A 17,790-nucleotide genomic window follows, 5' to 3' on the forward strand; every position below is an offset into this window, starting at 1 on the left:
ATGACTGCATTGACTTATTTAGAGTTCATAGGATCCCCTTTATAGCCATGTCAAAAAGAGGCTTGTAGTTGATTTATGACCCCAAAACATGGCCCTGGCCTCACAGAAGGATGATACAATTACCCCAATATGAGTCTTGTTACTTTTAGCCAAGTGTCATGCTTGAGACGGAGGCTCTGTGGAGTCTGTTGTCTGGCTGGGCTATTTAAACCAGCGTTTATTACTCCTCCCCTTATAAATCAGTGTAGACAGTCCTGCTGTGGCCGGAGAGAGCTCGACTCGGTCCCACCGAGCACTTTGATACAGCTTCAGTTGTTGGTTTGTTTGCGTGACCCATCCATCTTTGCTGTGACATGCGGACCAATCAAGCTGCAACTAGGTGGCAAAGAAAGTCAAAATAAAACAAACAAAAGATCTACATTCAATGCTAACAAGGCTGGTGAGATCCTAATCCTCGTCCCCTGTGCGTGCAGCATGTGCTTGAGTTTCTGCAGTACTTCCAGGGTTTCTCTGGCAATGCTGCTGTGAATCTGAGGCTGAACTCCCACCACAGGATTCAGTTTGAACAGTATCGACTCCACCAAATAAAGCTGACCACAGTTTTACTATAAACTCTACTTTAAAGAACTCTACTATAACTACTATATATATATACTGTATATATACATTGGCTTTTATATTGTAACTGAAGCCAAAGTAAATCATTAAATTGTTACAAACAATTGATTTTATTACCCACTAGTAATGTTTGAGAATATAGATGTACTGAGAAACATTATTAATTAATCCAATTGGAATAGTTCTTGTAACAACAAATGTCATTCTTTGCAGCCCCTTTGCACATTTCCACCCCAATAGTGCTTATCATGTAATGATGTTTAAAGTCATTCATGTGGGAATAAAGTGGAAGAATAAATGTCTGTTAGACATAATGTCTTAGATTAATGTGCCTCCAGTTTGATGCTTCTGAAATGCAGAATAGATTTTTCCCTGAGGCTGCAGAAACTCCTCACTGTGTGGTAACTGCAATTGCATGAAACAAGGTTGGTAAAGAGGACTTGGATGAATTCATTAGTGTGTGTGTGTGTGTGTGTGTGTTTGGGAGTAAGTGTTTGCATATGCATGTTTCATGCTTCAGGAGGCAAAAAGAAAATTAACCAGCAATTGACCTTCTGTGTCTTCCACTGTAGAAGATGGAGACTTCACCTTAGCATAATTACTAGGCTTTTACCTATATAAGTTAATATTGTGTGTGTGTGTGTGTGTGTGTGTGAAACTATATATATTTAAATGTATGTTTTGGTGTGTGGGAGGTGTTTGTGTGTGTATGTTATCATGTTGGCCAATAATACACCTCATTACCAGCTTGACTGCAAAATGATTACACTTGATAATGGGATACACACACACACACACACATTATACTTTTCTCTCTCCGTCTCTCTCACACACACACACAGTCTGGCGGGGGTCTCAGTAATGGAGTCATTATAGGCTTCAGTGGTTTGAGGACTTATCACAGGATACAGGAAGTCTGCTGGGAGAAAAAAAATCAAATGAGTTCAGCCAAGCGCACAAAAGACCATTTCATTAAGCTCTGCCCCTATCAGCAGAAGATGGGCGCACCCTGGCCACCCCCACGACGTACAGGAATAGGTCATTTATTAAAGGGAGACTAATGGGATTGTGCTTTAATGTAAACGGCACTCATCTGTTTGGGTTCGGTGTTTAAACCAGCCATTATTCTGCTCATTACAAAGAGAGGGTGGGAATTATCTGACTGCTGTCAGTATGTCCATCTGTGAGGGAGCCGTCACAAAGACTCTGATTACTCTTAGATGGGTTCTGGGTGTTCATCAGCCTTATCAATCAATTGGTGTTACTATTCATAAGCATTTTTCTTATGTGAGATACTTTTATGTGGATGTGATGGACAGATGGATTTCTATTTGACATCAAAGTTATATAAAAAGACTAAACATTTGGCCATGCATCTTGTCCAAATTATGACGTCTAATGAGACAAGGTTGTTTCATCCATGTAACTCCATCCATCATGTTATTGTATTGAATGAGCACTTGTACGTCTTAAAATTGTATATATGTGTGTGTGTGTGTGTGTGTGTGTGTGTGTGTGTGTGTAAAACTCTACTTGTAGATGTTATAATAATCAAATAAAAGGTAAATTAAGTGTAATTAAAAAGAGTACGCTTTCATTACTTAATATTTTATTAAAATAATGATTTAACACACTGAAGTACAATTTTAAAAAGTAATAATATGAAATTAAATTTTTATTTTAAAGTGCATTTTAAATAATTGTTTTATTAATCTTTTGTTGTGCTTGAAAGTTTTATTTAATTATTTATTTTGACTAATTCAGCGCTGACTAACATACTAAAGTACATATGAAATACTTGATTTTAATGTTAGCTCATTGAAACTCTTATTCAATACTATTACATTTAGTTAACATATTTAATGTACTAATGTGGAATTACAAATATATTTAAATAGATTAGATAGAAGTTACACTTTATTTTAAAGTGTCCTTGTTACAGTATAATTATACATTTAAATACTGAGTAATATTAATTAGCTATATGATTAGGATTAGGATTAGGGTTTGGTTTAGGGTTACTCCATGTAATTATGCTAAATGTATTGTTATTATAATAGTAAATACATGTAATGTGTGTAACAAGGACACCTTAAAATAAAGTGTTACCCAAGTTTCAATAGTATGTTTTAGTTTACAATAAATTCTTGTTAATATGTTGGTGGCATGCTTAAGTATGAAATTACATATAAAGATGAACTTAAGTCCTACTTAACTGATGTTTGGAGAACTGAATTTAATATACATTATGTTAAATAGTATTTCCATAAGTATTTTCATAACTACACTTATTTCTTTTTCCACACAGGATCTCGTACACTTTAAATAAGTGAAATAATAAAATTGTGCTTCATTTGGTAAATGCCCTTATTTTATTTATTTATTTATTTATTTATTTATTTATTTTACTACAATAGTTTATACTAACATCACCCTTTCTCATACAAATGGCAAAGGAAATGCAATTACTTTTGTTTTATAAAAATGTGTTAGCATGTTGTTAAGCTAAATGTGTAAATATTCAAATTAAAACGACAACAGCATGAATAAAGTTTGGGTAAAGAGTCCACTTTTATTTAGATTGATCTATTTTGTGGCTGAATTTCAAATAACTGAATTTGAATTTAAACTTCTGAGTTTGCATTGTGGTATTGCCTATAAATAGGATCTTATGCTACCTTTTGGAGCAGATTTGGTGTTGGGAGTGCACATATGATGCCTTAAAATGCAGCTTTCTCTGGGTTCTGGAGTGAAAGAGTGTCATTTGATCATCCTTTCATCCCTTCCCCAGTCAGTGCTTTATGTAATTGAGTCAAGTGGGCCATATTAACCCCGGCCAGCTTGTGACTGGCCCAGCCACTGGTCACATAAACAGTTGGCGGGTGTCCTGTTTCTCTTTCGCCTGATTCTCTATGTGCTCTAGGGCTGGAATGGATAAAGAATACTATAGATATCAGCTCATTCTCAGAGGAACGCTACTCTCGAATCATAGTGACCCTCTTGGGAATAGAGAGAAGTGGAGCGGTATTGACTGCTGTCAGTCTCTGAGGGAGGTCAATAGACAAACACCAGGTAATTTATCCACCCATCAGTGGCTCAGTACTGCTTTAAAAAAAAGAAAAAGCACTGCAGAACTCACCGCTGCCATCAGGTTACGGCCCATTTCTTATCACAGGCTAACAGATGTATAACTGGATGGTCTAAAAGCATTGCTGGGATCAGATGGTGTGCTGACAAGCTGTCCGCTATTTATCCAAATAATTTGAGAATCATTAGTGTCATGAGATACCCCATCAGTGAGGAGAAGGATGACCGAATGGAGGCTGAAGCATTGAGATGTGTGGGACGGATGTCAAGACTTTGGTGGTCTGTGTCTGGGGGGGTCTTATATGTATGTCATGCCCTCTACAGCATCTGTAGCATTACTGTGCTTAAATGTGCTCAGGAAGTATCTATAATGGATTGATTGCGATTAAAATTAGTGTATGAGTCTAAAGTGATAGTTTAATTTATGGAGGCCCAGTAGTGCGATCCTCTGGTATATTTACCTGTTATATAACATTAAATATAATTCATATTAGTCTATTCTAGGCCTATATGCATAGTTATGATTACAGTTTAAATGTGCAGGTAATAGGAAATGTGTTTGGTTTAAATAAAGTCAAATAAAATAAAATCTAGAAGAGTGTTTATTGTTTTACTGTCCTTTCAGTTACTGTATTTGAGGTTGATTTTATAGGCAACAGCCATAATTTGTTAGGATTTCAATTAAAGATCAGTGATTTAAACAATGCATGGTTGATTTGTTTAAACTCTGCAAATCATATCCTAGTGAAGATAAACACATTCAATAAACAATAAATGTGGTACATTAGGTGCACATCAGTAAATGCTTTCTGAAAACAATCCAGCATTCAATCTTCGGGACAAAAAACTAAACAAAAAGAAAAACACTAGGGAATAATAATGCCATATGTCACTGTGACATATACTGACAGTAAGGGAGTGTGTGTGTGTGCTGAAGAGAGGGAAAATGAGAGTGTGTGGTTCACTGATTACAGTGTAGATGCAGACTATTAGAGGTCTATTGATCATACGCCATGCTACAATCACACATTTGTTCTTCAATGTGGCTGCTCTCTCTTCTATAGACCGAGGTTGTTTTCCTCTGCCTGACTCTAGCTGTCCTTACAAGTTTCCTCTCCATCACTGCAAACCACCCGTGGCACCTCACACACTCTTTCTCTTCGATTTTGTTTAATCAGACTGCATGTGTAAGCTAAAGCACACATTATAACGACAGAAATTCAACACTGCGTAATGTTGTCAGATGCTCTTAAAATTAAGATGTTAGATTAAGATTGTTCCTCTGTATCACCTTTGCCATATTTAGTTACTCTTAAGGATGCATATTTGATAGCAGTATGATGAACTGTATAACCTGTTTAACCTGTAATCATATTAAACCGTTAATGACAGGAAGGTCAAACGGTGTCGATTATCATCTCTAATATTCTGCTCTCACGTTTCTGGAAGTGTCCAGACGGTGGCGCTTGAATTCAGCATGTGATATTTTACTCTTTCCACCTCTTCTCATCCACAACGCTAGGAAACTCGTTCAATTTTCTGGTTAAGATGTGCTTAACAGTAAACTGCCAGCAGCTGTACTGCAAACAACATTTGTTTTCATGTAAAGGCATGATTCGGGAGAGACCAGGGCTTATTGGCAGAGTTTTCATTTTTCTTTAAAATAAATAGCTCTGTAGTGGACTGAAATTCAAAGAATGCTGCACAATATTTCACAGATTATGTTTATTCATGAGGTTTGTTTTGATGTTGTGCCAAATAAATACAGCAGGTGGCACAAGTTAAACATTTTATTGAAAAAAAAAAAAAAAATCTGAAATTTATATGATCTGATGTTTATATTTGTCAGATTTTTATGATTCATTTAATGTAATTTAACCATTTTTGAAATCTTTTACAATAGCTTTCACATTTAGAAAACAAATAATGGTATATTAATATTTATTCCTTTCGATATCAGCATATTAATGTAATCTTAAAAGAATTAATGAGACCAAGTATGAATCATAAGTTAATTATCTCCCAAGAACCAACACCGGCCTATTCCACCATTTTTTTTATGTATTATTATTATTTTTTTTAATCATTTCTATTTTTAACTGAAAAATATACTGTTGTTATATGGTTTTTGGACTGGCTGAAAAATAAAAAAAAAATACAGAGAAGTTAAGAAAGAGAGAGAGAGAGAGAGCGAGAGAACCTGGGACAGACTTTAGATAGTAAAAGAGGCTAAAACGTTTTTCAGCTAACATTGGTCCCAGTGGAGGATGGATTGACTGTGGGTGAATAATACATGGCTGGTGAGGGAGTAATGAAGTGGAAGTGATGGGGAGGAATACGCTGCTCTCAGTGGGATGGGGAAATGCATACTTTAAAGAGCTCTCGCTCTCTCCGTGGCACTGGCCTGGAAAACAAGCCAAACAGACGCACATACTCTCCCACAGCCGTTCCTCAACTCCACACAGCTGTCCAGCTTGTGTTTGTAACTTCACTCAGACATCCGCTGCTCGTATACTGTTTCACCATCAGGCTTGGTGCTGCTGCGCTGGTCTTCAGCATTCAGTGAGCATCACCTTGACACTGCGCTCATAATGAAACTAAACAACAGTGATGTAGATTTAGGCACTGACAAATATACATAGATCTAGACATGAGCATAACCCTGAGAAGTGCGTTTAGTGCATTGCCAGATCAACTGGTAGATTTTTACCTCAGATCAATATATTTTATGCTTTCTGGCTGACATTTTGGAGACTTAAACTTCATGGTAATAAATGAAATAGGCGATGCAATATATGGGTAGTACTATACCATAGTCCTGAATGATTGCGTTCCAAGGTACTTTAGAGATTACCACAGTAATACCATATACAACATTCTTAACACTCTCTTACTAAATTAAATCCACAAAGAAAAAAGTTCCGTCTAGAGAAGACTAAAAACTTTATCCTTTGCAATTTTGAGCTTTTGGATTACCCCATATTAGACTCCCTGTAGTGTAAACAGCATGATTCTATGATCATTTAGACAATAATTGTCTATTAATAGTATGATCTTTAGGTTCCCTATAGGCCCCTCACTGCTAGCAACCTGCTATTCTTCTATTTTAAAGGGTTTTTCCAAGAATTGGAAACTCCTGACCTGTTCCATAAATAAAATGAAATAAAATAAAATAAAAATGTCCTAAATTGAAGTTTTATGTATTTGAATTGCATATAAAAATTCCATTCATTTCCATTACACGGTTTTGACATCCACTAATAAACATAACATAATGTATATATGTCAGTATATAGTAAAAGAAACAGTTAAGAAATCATGGCTATAGTTTATTATTGATAATTTGTGTAAAGGTTTATTTATATAATCTTATTTCAAAATGCATTCATTCAAATAGCTTAGAATGAGCGTTGTTAAATTTGAAAACATTTACATTTATTAAGCTAAAAATTGGTTAAAGGTCCCGTTCTTTGTGATCCCATGTTTTAAACTTTAGTTAGTGTGTAATGTTGTTGTTAGAGTATAAATAATATCTGTAGAATTCTAAAGCTCAAAGTTCAATGCCAAGCGAGATATTCTATTTAACAGAATTCGCTTACATCGAATGACCAGTTTGGACTACATCCCTCTAGTTCCTGCAGTAATGATGTCACTAAAACAGTTTTTTGACTAACCTCCGCCAAAATGAATACACAAAAAGGGGGCGTGGTCTTGTTGCACTCCGATGGAGAAGAAGGAAGGGCTGAGTTTGTGTTGTGTCCATGTCGTTTGAAACGCTGTTATTTTCATCTAGGAGACAAATCACCTTTGTTTGGGCTTCCCAGGAACGTTGTACTTTGAGATGAATGGTTACAATTTATGTTTAACTTAAATTAAATGTAATTTTCATGCACATCTCGTCAGTAAAAACGCTCCTGTGATTATAAATACTTCTCTAGCACATGCGTTCTTTTACTGTCAATGGTTCAGATCAGGATTGCCAGGTTTTAAAAATAATCCTGCCCACTTGCTTCTCAAAACTAGCCCAATCGCGTTTCCAGGATGGCAGCGCGCGCTCAGCTGCTGTTGAATCACAACACAGGAACCGCTGGCACAATCAGATCTCGTTACATATTTCTGAAGGCAGTCATCAGCCCGTTTTTATGACATTGAAAACACGCGAAACATGAACACGTTATATTGCACACTGTAAACACAATCAAAGCTTCAAAAAAAAAAGCACGAAAAATGGGACCTCTAAAAATGGCTTGGAATATTCAGTTAGTTAAAATGAATTAATTAGACCTGTAGATGATAAATATATAAACCTGGTTATTTAAAACATTATAAGTTTATTATTACCACTATAAAAAAATCTTACCTGGTTCTTATTATTCAGTTTATTATTTGATCTAAAACTGTGTAATCCAAATAGATGAAAATGTATATGCAAATGAATATTACATAGATCTTACATTTAGGCCTAAATATTTGGTTAGTTTGAGTGTTTGAGCAAACTTAATGCTTATGGACAGTTAGCAGATGCTCAAAAACAAAGATCCATTCCTTATCATGCTACCAAGACAACAGATCAAAAGAGTGATAAACACAAGGCTGGGTCATTCTCAATACTTATATTTGTGGCAACTGAGCGGCAACCTCCCGCTCTCTCTCGTGAGGCCAATAAGGAAGTGACTAAAACTGTAAATCATCGACTGGCCGCTTGAGGCTGGCTGCAGAAGAGAGTCAGTCCCATAGACTCCCCATGTTAAAATCATAGACAGTAAAAGAAATGGACACAGCGACCCCATTGGAACTCAATTGAGACAAGTGAAGCCCATTTTTAGCGTTTTTTTGCACTTCCGTTTCTGACGCGCAGACTCAAACGAAGCTTGAGGATGTCAGCAACCTGTCTGACAGATGTAAATCTTCTAGTAGCTGTGCGTGCAAACTGCCATCGTTAATCTTGCAGAGACGGCAAGATTGAGCAGGGAGTTCTTTGTCGTGAGTGAGCAGGAGTAAGTATTCTGATTAATTATTTTGTATAGTAGTTTAAAATGTAATGCAAGTACGCCATATTAAGTTAATTGCCTGCGAGCTTCTCCTCCTGTCTGTACGGTAATGCGACAGAGAGTCGAGTGGTTATGACGCAATCGTTAGCCTATTTTTTACAAAAACTGTTTATACGGGGCCATAATATAACATAGAAGGTAATGGAGCCCTTTATACGCCTCAGATGTAAAGTTATTCGCTGTCAAAATGACGCCAAAATGAATGGGAGTCAATGGGAATGCTAACGCAAGTGAAGTTCTGCTAAAAGATGGCAGCACCCACCCGACTTCAACTTCCGGTCGAGTTCCTTGCCGCCTGGTTAAAATGGCCAACTTTACAGCAGGAAAAAAATATTTTGGACTATATTGCTATGTTGCCCTTCATGACAACTGTGAGGGGGGTGAATTTTATTATAACTTATCCTTTTTAATTATATTAAGCCTTAAAGTTATGCATAATTAAGGGCGTGGCCACTAGATTGACAGGTGGATTGCCGCTGCTGTCACCGCCGTCGCGCTAGGTGGGCGTGGCTTCAGCAACCAGCTCCCGCCTTTTTGCCCATTTTCGATTCCCCCAAGTGATGCATGATGATGTGCTGCCAAGATGGCGACGAACTGCTCTGCCCACTTTTGGTTTAAAAAAATCTCTTTGGAAACCTATGGTTGACGTCACAGACAGTACGTACATGTTTTTATACAGTATATGGTGGCAACGCACCCAAGAACTTGGTCTAGCCAAGAACTGTGGCAACTGAAGCAAATAGATGTATTCTTGTAATATAAATATATAAGTATGACGTGTTGTTGGAATCAGCATCCTGGACCAACATTACTCCAATATAATCAGAGGCCTAACCTGAGCCTAATACCAGATTCTTTCTGAAACCAGAGGGAAACTGCTGGTTGATAAGAGTGTTAAGCTCCTATCCCTAAATCTGATGGGTTGATTGGAAGGTTTTTGCAGCAATTAGATATATGTTGATCCAAGAATTCAACCATTTTGGATGAAGCAATTTAGTGCAATGAATCAAACTTTCCAGCACAATATACTATATGAGAGAGAGCCATTCAGAATTAACCGATTCAGAACAATGAACTAAACTTTACAGAGCTACATGATAGAGAGAGTTGTTTATAGAAAAACCAATTCATTAGAATTAATACAAAATTCTAGCACTACATATGAGAGTGAAATAGCTGTTTATTACAAACTGATTAATTAGCATTAATCAGACTTTCCACTGCTACAAATAATAGAGAGACGCATTTTTTGACAAACTGATTGACTAGAATCAATCTGACTTTCCAGCTCTACATATAAGAGAAGATAGAGATTCTTCTAATGAACATATTCAGTAAAACAAATCAAACTTTTCAGCACTATGTAATATAGGGAGCTGTTTATGATGAACTGATGAACTTTTTTGTGTTGAACTTAACTAAGAAGTTTAGAAATGCAAAAGTCCTCTGTTGACCTCACAAAGACCTTTTCGACGTTACAGAGCTTGCAGCTCTATGAGGTCTTCTCTTGGAGCAGTGTTCCTATGCCAAACTGTGCTTAGACCCCAGCAATAAGTCGAGTTCTTCCATGCTCATGTCTGTCAGAGAGGGTTCCTGTGTAGAGAGGGAATGAAGTGTCAGAGATCACTTGACAGTGGTCCCCGAGGTGCAGCTCTTCAGGGCTAAAGTGTGTGAGAAGAGAGTCAACTCCCACTCCATTTCCTGTCCTCCCCCTCCAAACCCTCCATTTTCTGCCTGGATGAACCAATAGTCTGTCTGAGAGCTTGCAGTAGGTCCCACCTGGACCATCCGGACCAAAAAAGCACAAGAGCGAGGAGGACAGAGATGGAGAAGGGAAAGAGGGAAGGTTTTGGAAACTGCTAAGTGTTCTAAAAACTGAACGATGAAATGAAGTGGCAGGAGGTTGAAGGTTGATCGTACGAAGATTCATACCTTTATTGTTTTGAAGGTAAGTCAGTTTTAGACAGCAGAGCCCCACTGTCACCATCTCTGGAGACTGAAGAAAGAGTGTTCACTCACATGAATGACATTTAATTTGTTTCATGAAAAGAGTGCTCATATATTGAAAAAGCACTGTTCTCTGTGTTTGGAGTTTGGAATGGAAATAAAGCTTTTGCTCATGTGCCGCTTCTCCAGTCCAACAAAAAACCTGTCAGTCAAAGGACCGGCAATTTGTGTTTGCCTGTAACAATGAATGATGGTCTCTTCATCTATGTAAACACATCCGTTTCCACACATTCATCTTCCACTGCTTCAATCACCGAGACAAACATTTCAGTAGATTATGATGTAACTCTATCAAGCAGCTGTCCATCCAGGAGCTCCATTTAAACACCAGCAGTGGTAGGACGTCCCACAGTCTGTCGGTTTCATTCTGATCTGCATCAGACGGAGACAGAGAGAGATCCAAACATGCTTTGTCAATTCACTGTCCTTATTGTGTATTAACACTTTTGGTTGTGAAACATGAAGATTTCCTTGGAAGTTTGAGGTATATTTTAAGTAAATATCTCAGCTAACACATCAGATTTATTTTAATTGTTTTATTTCATATTTGTATAAAATGTATGTATATTTTTCAATAAAATGTTTTGTTATAGTAATATTTGTACAATATGTTGTTGTAGTCAAGTATTAAAACTAAAATATATTACATATTTACCTATGTGTGTGTGTGTGTGTGTGTGTGTGTGTGTGTGTGTGAGCACAGCATTCAGTCTAGTATATTGCAATTTTTTTTTTTATGAATTCACCATTAATGTTTTGTTAAGTTGTTGCTTGTTTTCTATTGGGTTAGAAATGCTTTCTTTCTTTTCTTTCTTTCTCCATTAATGAGTAGAAAAGTCAGAACATAAAATAAAAGACAGTTGAATCACAATCTTGTAAAACACAATAAGCTGGTTCACTGGATGCAGAAACAAACAAGTTGTTATGACTTATTTACAAGGATTCTGCACGGCTACATTGTACTCAGTTGTGTTGCATGTGCTTTGAGTCCGAACAATGAATTAGGTCGTTACAGTACTTTCAAACTGGGGATGTCTATCAGTGTTTCAATCTCTAATGAAGAGACTTCTGGACCGCAGGAACAAAGTGTTAAGTAAATGCACTGAAGTGCTCTCATGCATTATACATATTAAATGAACTCTAGCAGGCCAAACCTCTGCGCCACTATAAAGAGAGAGTCCAGAGGTGGCTGAGAGACACATTTAAGGTACTGTATGCGATAAAGGATTGATGTCCAAAAATATATATGGTTCAACATGTGACTATATCTTCACAGTGTCACTTTCTGATTGGTCTTTAAAAATACTTTTTAAATGAAGATCTTTACCAAAAGAGATTAAATGCATCCCTAAAAACAAACTCCATCAAAGAACTCACCCTTAAAATGTTTTGTTGTTGTTTAAGTCAGAATTAATATTTTTAAGGTTATCAGACAAAACACGTTAACATTTTTCATTTTACAGTGTCCTTGTTATACAAGTCACATGTAAATTCTCCCTGTGTCATTGTGGGTTTACTCTGGGTACTCCGGTTTCCTCCCACAGCCCAAAGACATGCACCCCGACTTGTGTGTATAACAGACTTGTGTATGGATCACCTGGTTCCCGCCATGAATATAGCCATCAGTGCTGGAATGGTGTTAAGAAGAAAACAAACAAACAATCAAACACACACACAAACATGTACTTACTATAGTATTAACAGTAAATTGGGCCTAATTAGATGCAATAATCCTGAAATAAATCCTAATCCTAAATATTTTGTTAACCACTATTACTGTACCTAATCACTGTAACAAGGACATTTAAAATAAAGTGCTGTTGTCATCCTTATATTTCAATGAAAGTCAATTCTAAAGAATTTTAACGAACACATGAAATATTGTTTTAAGCAACACAGTTTTTTTTCCACTTTAAGGTTTTGTTGTTTCAGATAGTTTTCTGTGGAAACACATTGTCTGGTTTTAAGAAACTTCATTCTGAGATGACTCATGAATCTCTTTGTTATTAGTCAAAAGTAAAGATAATATTACCAAACATTTCCACGTCTCACTGCCTAGTTAAGTTTTTTTTTTTTTTACATCCACAACAAATGTTACTGTAATTACCAAGTCTATCACTGTTTGTGTAAGCCAGAATTTAATAGAATTTGAAAGACTGATTATTTATTTATTTATTTTGTAGCTAATTCAAGAGCTTTTCTCAACCAATTCAATGTTATTTAATGGTACAAGTGTGTGATAACTACACAGAAAGGCAATTATGGTAATGGTTTGTGTGCGGTCATCAATCACGCGCGATCGAGCTGTCTGTGCTGGAGTCAGATGTGTGATTGGCTGCTGGAGGGCAGGGAAACTGAACACGTCCTCGTTCATGTGAGGGAGACCCCGCGGGCTCCTCGAGAGGATGCACGCGCATCGTTTGACTCTGAAGTTACACAGCGGCTATAGAAAATGTTCCGCTCACTGAACAACAAGTTTTGCGTGATTCGCGACAATACGCGTTTGTTATCTGGACCTTTAAATATGATGCTGTGACGTCAGCGTCGCCAGTGTTTAAAACAACGTGCAACTGAGCCAACATTTGTTATGATTTTTTATTTTTTATTTGTATTTTTTACTTCAACTACAGCGCTGCACCACGCTGAGTCTGTGTCATACTGCAGATTTTGGCTATTTGTGTTGTTGATTTGTTTAAGAGACGAACTGAAAGAAGAACGGGACGTTTAGCTCCAGTTGATGGAAGATGTTACTGATGAACTGATGACCCGCAGCGGGACCGCAGCCTCCTCTGGACTTGACACTCATCATGTCATTTACACAGTTTGGCTATTCATATCCTGCAACACCACAGGTAACCAATTTTTTTGAACAGTTACACACTTCACTTTACATTGCCAGATGTTAATCCGATGGATTGTGAATGGTCTAGCCTATATTAATTAAATGCAGCCGAGTGATTCTTCACTTAGGAGAAGTGTTCTGACCTGGTGATTTTAAAGAAATTATGTTATATGATTTAATAATACAGATTACAATAGCTATATTTATTTATTTATTTATTTTTACTTACTTTTTAGTGTTGAAAGGTTACACCTGCCTACATACATACATATATCTTTATGATGAAAATGAGAGGTGACATGGAAGCATATTTTTTGCCAATACAGCAGATAATAAAGATAATAAATATAGCCTAAGTTCTTAAAGTAGCTTTAGTACACATCATTACCAAACTCATCAGTAATGTATTTGACATCTTAATTTATATACAATAAAAAAAAAATGTTTTGTTTCTTTAATAAAAAATAAAAAAACATTTAATTTATGGCTAAGCTAACATGTTAACTTAGCTAGTCGAAGACATTTGTCAGAACAGATAAAAATGACACTACAATCATTACCCTGAATATTGAATTCCACACCATCTCATGTTATTCCAAAATTGACATCAGGGCCATGATCAAACCTTTGTTCCATGATTTGTAATAAATGTTTGAAAAAACATAAATGTCCTTTTAAAAAATTCCATGTAGTCAAAAGTGTCCCTAATTGAAGAATCACCCAAATTCAATGTAGCGTAAACCCCATAACAACAAACCTAAATATGTTTGTCGTAAACATTTTACTTGTTACTAATTTGATACATAGCCATAAATGGGAATAGCACTGGAGACTAATGTTCTTTTATTAACTCATTTTAAGTCAATAATAGTCTAAATGCAGAAATAGCTGTGTAAACTATTCTGCTAAAGCCTCTTTGTCATTTCTTTGGCAGCTTTTAATGTCTTCTAACGCTCTGAGCACCTGCTATGAGTCTAGTGGTTCACTACTGGACTCTGGAGTGGCGGCTTCTCCTCAAAACCCGCTTTATTGCCCAGTATATGAAAGTAGGCTTGTGGCCTCCAGCCGGCATGACCTGATCCCTACTGCTGCTCCCTACGGCAACTCCTGTTCAAAGACTCTCGGTTATGATACTTGCAGCACTTATGGTCCAGATTCAGCCTCATATTACCCACTGGTATGCATTTCATTGGTTTGTTTCAATTAAAATATATACTATTTCTTCAAACATTAACAGCACTGTCCAGAAAGTTTTCCCACTCATTGGTACAGATCATCACTGAGCTGTTTTGTAATTTTTCATATTAGGGTAAACTTAGTGAGAAAGATGGAGTGTCAGCAGGACATTCAAGAATCAGCCAAAGCTCTGCATACTACCCTTACGACTACCCAATTGGACAATACCAGTATGACAGATATGGGTAAGAATCATCACCCCTTTATTGTTATTTTGGTTGCATCAATGGGCTATTTTCACAACAGCTATTCTGCATACAACTTTCAATTAAACATACTACTTTTCATGCTATTTAGGTATGGATCTGGAGATGTGGGCACAAGAAGAAAAAATGCTACCAGAGAGACCACCAGCACACTGAAAGCATGGCTGCAGGAGCATAAAAAGAACCCGTATCCCACCAAGGGTGAGAAGATCATGCTGGCCATCATCACAAAGATGACCCTTACACAGGTGTCCACCTGGTTCGCCAACGCGCGCCGGAGACTCAAGAAGGAAAACAAGATGACATGGTCACCACGCAACAAGGCCTCAGATGAGAAAGAGTGTGATGACGAACAAGAAGATATGGACGAATCGCAGGGGCAACCAATAAAAACCCAACAAGAATTCAATGGTTTGTTGAAAGCTTATTGATACTACTCTTGGTTTGAAATGAAGATATTGTTCATATAGTGCTACACAGAACTTAGGCAAACTGTTGTTGATTCCACAAATGCCAAATGCCACTTCTGTATGCGCTGCAGTTACAGTTTAACATTTCAGGCCTTTTCACTCCAAGTACGATAACTTTTTTAATTCTCTATTATCAACAAATAGCATGTAAAAGGACATAGGCCTAACACAAGACATTTCACATGCAAATCAACAGAATGGCAACAGTAATGAACAGAAGAAGACACAGAAGAAGAAAGAATGATAACTATAAAGATAACAATAACTTTATTAGCATTCTCATGATCGCACATTAACGTTCTATTTATTATAAACACACTGTCTGCTGCTTTAAATGCTCCAACTCTTCAAAATAGAATAAATTCTGATTGGCTGTCATGTTTAATCATTCATCGGCTGAAAAATAAAGTTCTGAATGTGATTCCTCATCGTGTTGTAAATCGTGAACTTCCCTATTCTTACAGAATATTATCATAGAGTGCACGATTATTAAAACTTTATAATTATGATATCATAGTAAAACATCATTTGAATTAACTTTTAACGTTATATTGTTTTATATTATGTATACAAATATTTGTTTTAAAAGCTCCAGACAGCCATGGAAAGGATGATGCGGATCAACTTCACAGCGATCTGGAAGACTTCGATCTAGTGGGATCAGATGGCTCAGAGTGTGAATCGAAACCATCCGTTGTCATGCGCGTTTGTTCAGAGACCAGCGAATGTCCAGACAACCGTTTTAAAGAGGACTTTCACGAATCCGTTTCCAAGCTCCTGACAGATGTCCATGAATTTAATGAAGACCAATTAATACTTACCTCCGAAGACAACCAGACAGCGAAGTTCTACCTTCAACAAGGCCAAAAGACCACTGAGCCCAAGCCAAAAATCTGGTCGCTTGCACAGACTGCTACGTCCTTAAACCAAGCCGATTACTCATCATGCATGCTTAAAGGAACTTCGTGCTCTTCTTCAAATTGTGACTCAGACTCAGACATAACAAAGAGGAAACAAGTGTCTCCAGTGGCCACGCTTACAAACTGGGTTGACGGTGTGTTTCACGATCCTTTATTCATGCACACCAACTTAAACCAAATTTTCAACAACTCCACAGAGTTATGGACTGAAGGAATTTCCTCACAAAATAAGTACCATGAAGACTCAAGACCTATTACTAATTCTCAACATACGTCATAACTGTGACAGTGTTTGTTTTTGAATATACTTTCAGGTTGCACCAAACTGAATAGTTAAGCCATCAAAAAAGCCACACTCTAAGTTTGGAATTAAATTGTTCTTATGTCTTAATTATTAGTTTCATTTTGTAAGCTCATGTCATATAAGACCTCCTGAAAGTCTGATGAACTTTATATTTAGAGCTTAACAACACAACAATATAGATTTAGAAAGATTGGCACTGTTTCACTTAAGAAAAAAATAAATTAATCTGGTTCTGTCTGTGTTAAAGAAAGTAATCACTACTGTATAATAGCACGGTACACAGATTTCCCACAGTCTGAAGTCTCAGCTGCTGATCTCTATAGATTTATTTCTCACGTCCATAGAAATAAAGTCATTTTGTGGGAAAAAAAAAACCATGCTCGCTGTCCGTGGTGCTGAAATTCTCCCATAAGCATGTTGGCTATACTAGGGTTGTTTTATTGGTTGCATTTATTGTTTAAATTATGTTTTTCCAAGTGTTATCACACAACATGATTTTACATACATCAGTTACTTGAACCCAATGTCTTTTAGCCCTGTAGGCTAGTTATAATCACTCAGTCGTGACAAATATAAATACTCAAGGGGTCTTTCTGCTAAAGTGTTAACTCAGTGGTACTCCTAAAAGTCATAGTCAGTGATGCATTGCTTTCATTAAGTGACTGATATGGCAAGCTTGTTTGACCTTTATCCTTTAAAACTAACTAGCGTCTTAATATAAGTAGTATTTTTTACTAGAGTTTTTATTAATAGGCTATTAGTTTTATTAGCATTTTTCATTACCAGTAAGTAATCCAGTAGTGACAAGTTTCTTTTTTTATGTCACAAATAGGTACTTATTAGATCCTTACCTATTAATGAAATATAAATCCTAATTATTACAAGCAACATTTCTCATCACACTATTTACATTTAATGGCAAATTCATAGTTATTGTAAAAATCTTGTCAGTAAGATTTAAATGTTCCTTCAAAAAATCAGTACACATCTAATAATTACGCAATAATGAAGATTCAATGAGTACTAAAATAAAAATGCAATAGACTATC

General features: G+C 36.6%; 1 protein-coding gene across 1 annotated transcript; it reads left to right on the forward strand.

Annotated features, from left to right (window-relative positions):
• The first annotated feature begins 13,131 nt into the window (after positions 1-13,131).
• LOC113120272 (iroquois-class homeodomain protein irx-4-B-like) lies at positions 13,132-17,091 on the forward strand. The gene is made up of 5 exons (XM_026290188.1): positions 13,132-13,615; positions 14,540-14,782; positions 14,914-15,026; positions 15,139-15,458; positions 16,107-17,091. The coding sequence occupies exons 1-5, from the start codon at positions 13,571-13,573 to the stop codon at positions 16,715-16,717; spliced, it is 1,332 nt and encodes a 443-aa protein (XP_026145973.1). The 5' UTR covers positions 13,132-13,570; the 3' UTR covers positions 16,718-17,091.
• The last annotated feature ends 699 nt before the right edge of the window (positions 17,092-17,790 follow it).

The sequence above is a fragment of the Carassius auratus genome, chromosome 19, assembly GCF_003368295.1.
Source record: "Carassius auratus strain Wakin chromosome 19, ASM336829v1, whole genome shotgun sequence".
Classification (NCBI taxonomy): domain Eukaryota; kingdom Metazoa; phylum Chordata; class Actinopteri; order Cypriniformes; family Cyprinidae; genus Carassius; species Carassius auratus.

Coding starts and splice junctions, on each gene's coding strand:
- LOC113120272 (XM_026290188.1), top strand. CDS start 13,571: ATGTCATTTACACAGTTTGGCTATTCATATCCTGCAACACCACAG. Junction 13,616..14,539: donor CATATCCTGCAACACCACAG/GTAACCAATTTT, acceptor TTTCTTTGGCAG/CTTTTAATGTCTTCTAACGC. Junction 15,459..16,106: donor AACCCAACAAGAATTCAATG/GTTTGTTGAAAG, acceptor TTGTTTTAAAAG/CTCCAGACAGCCATGGAAAG.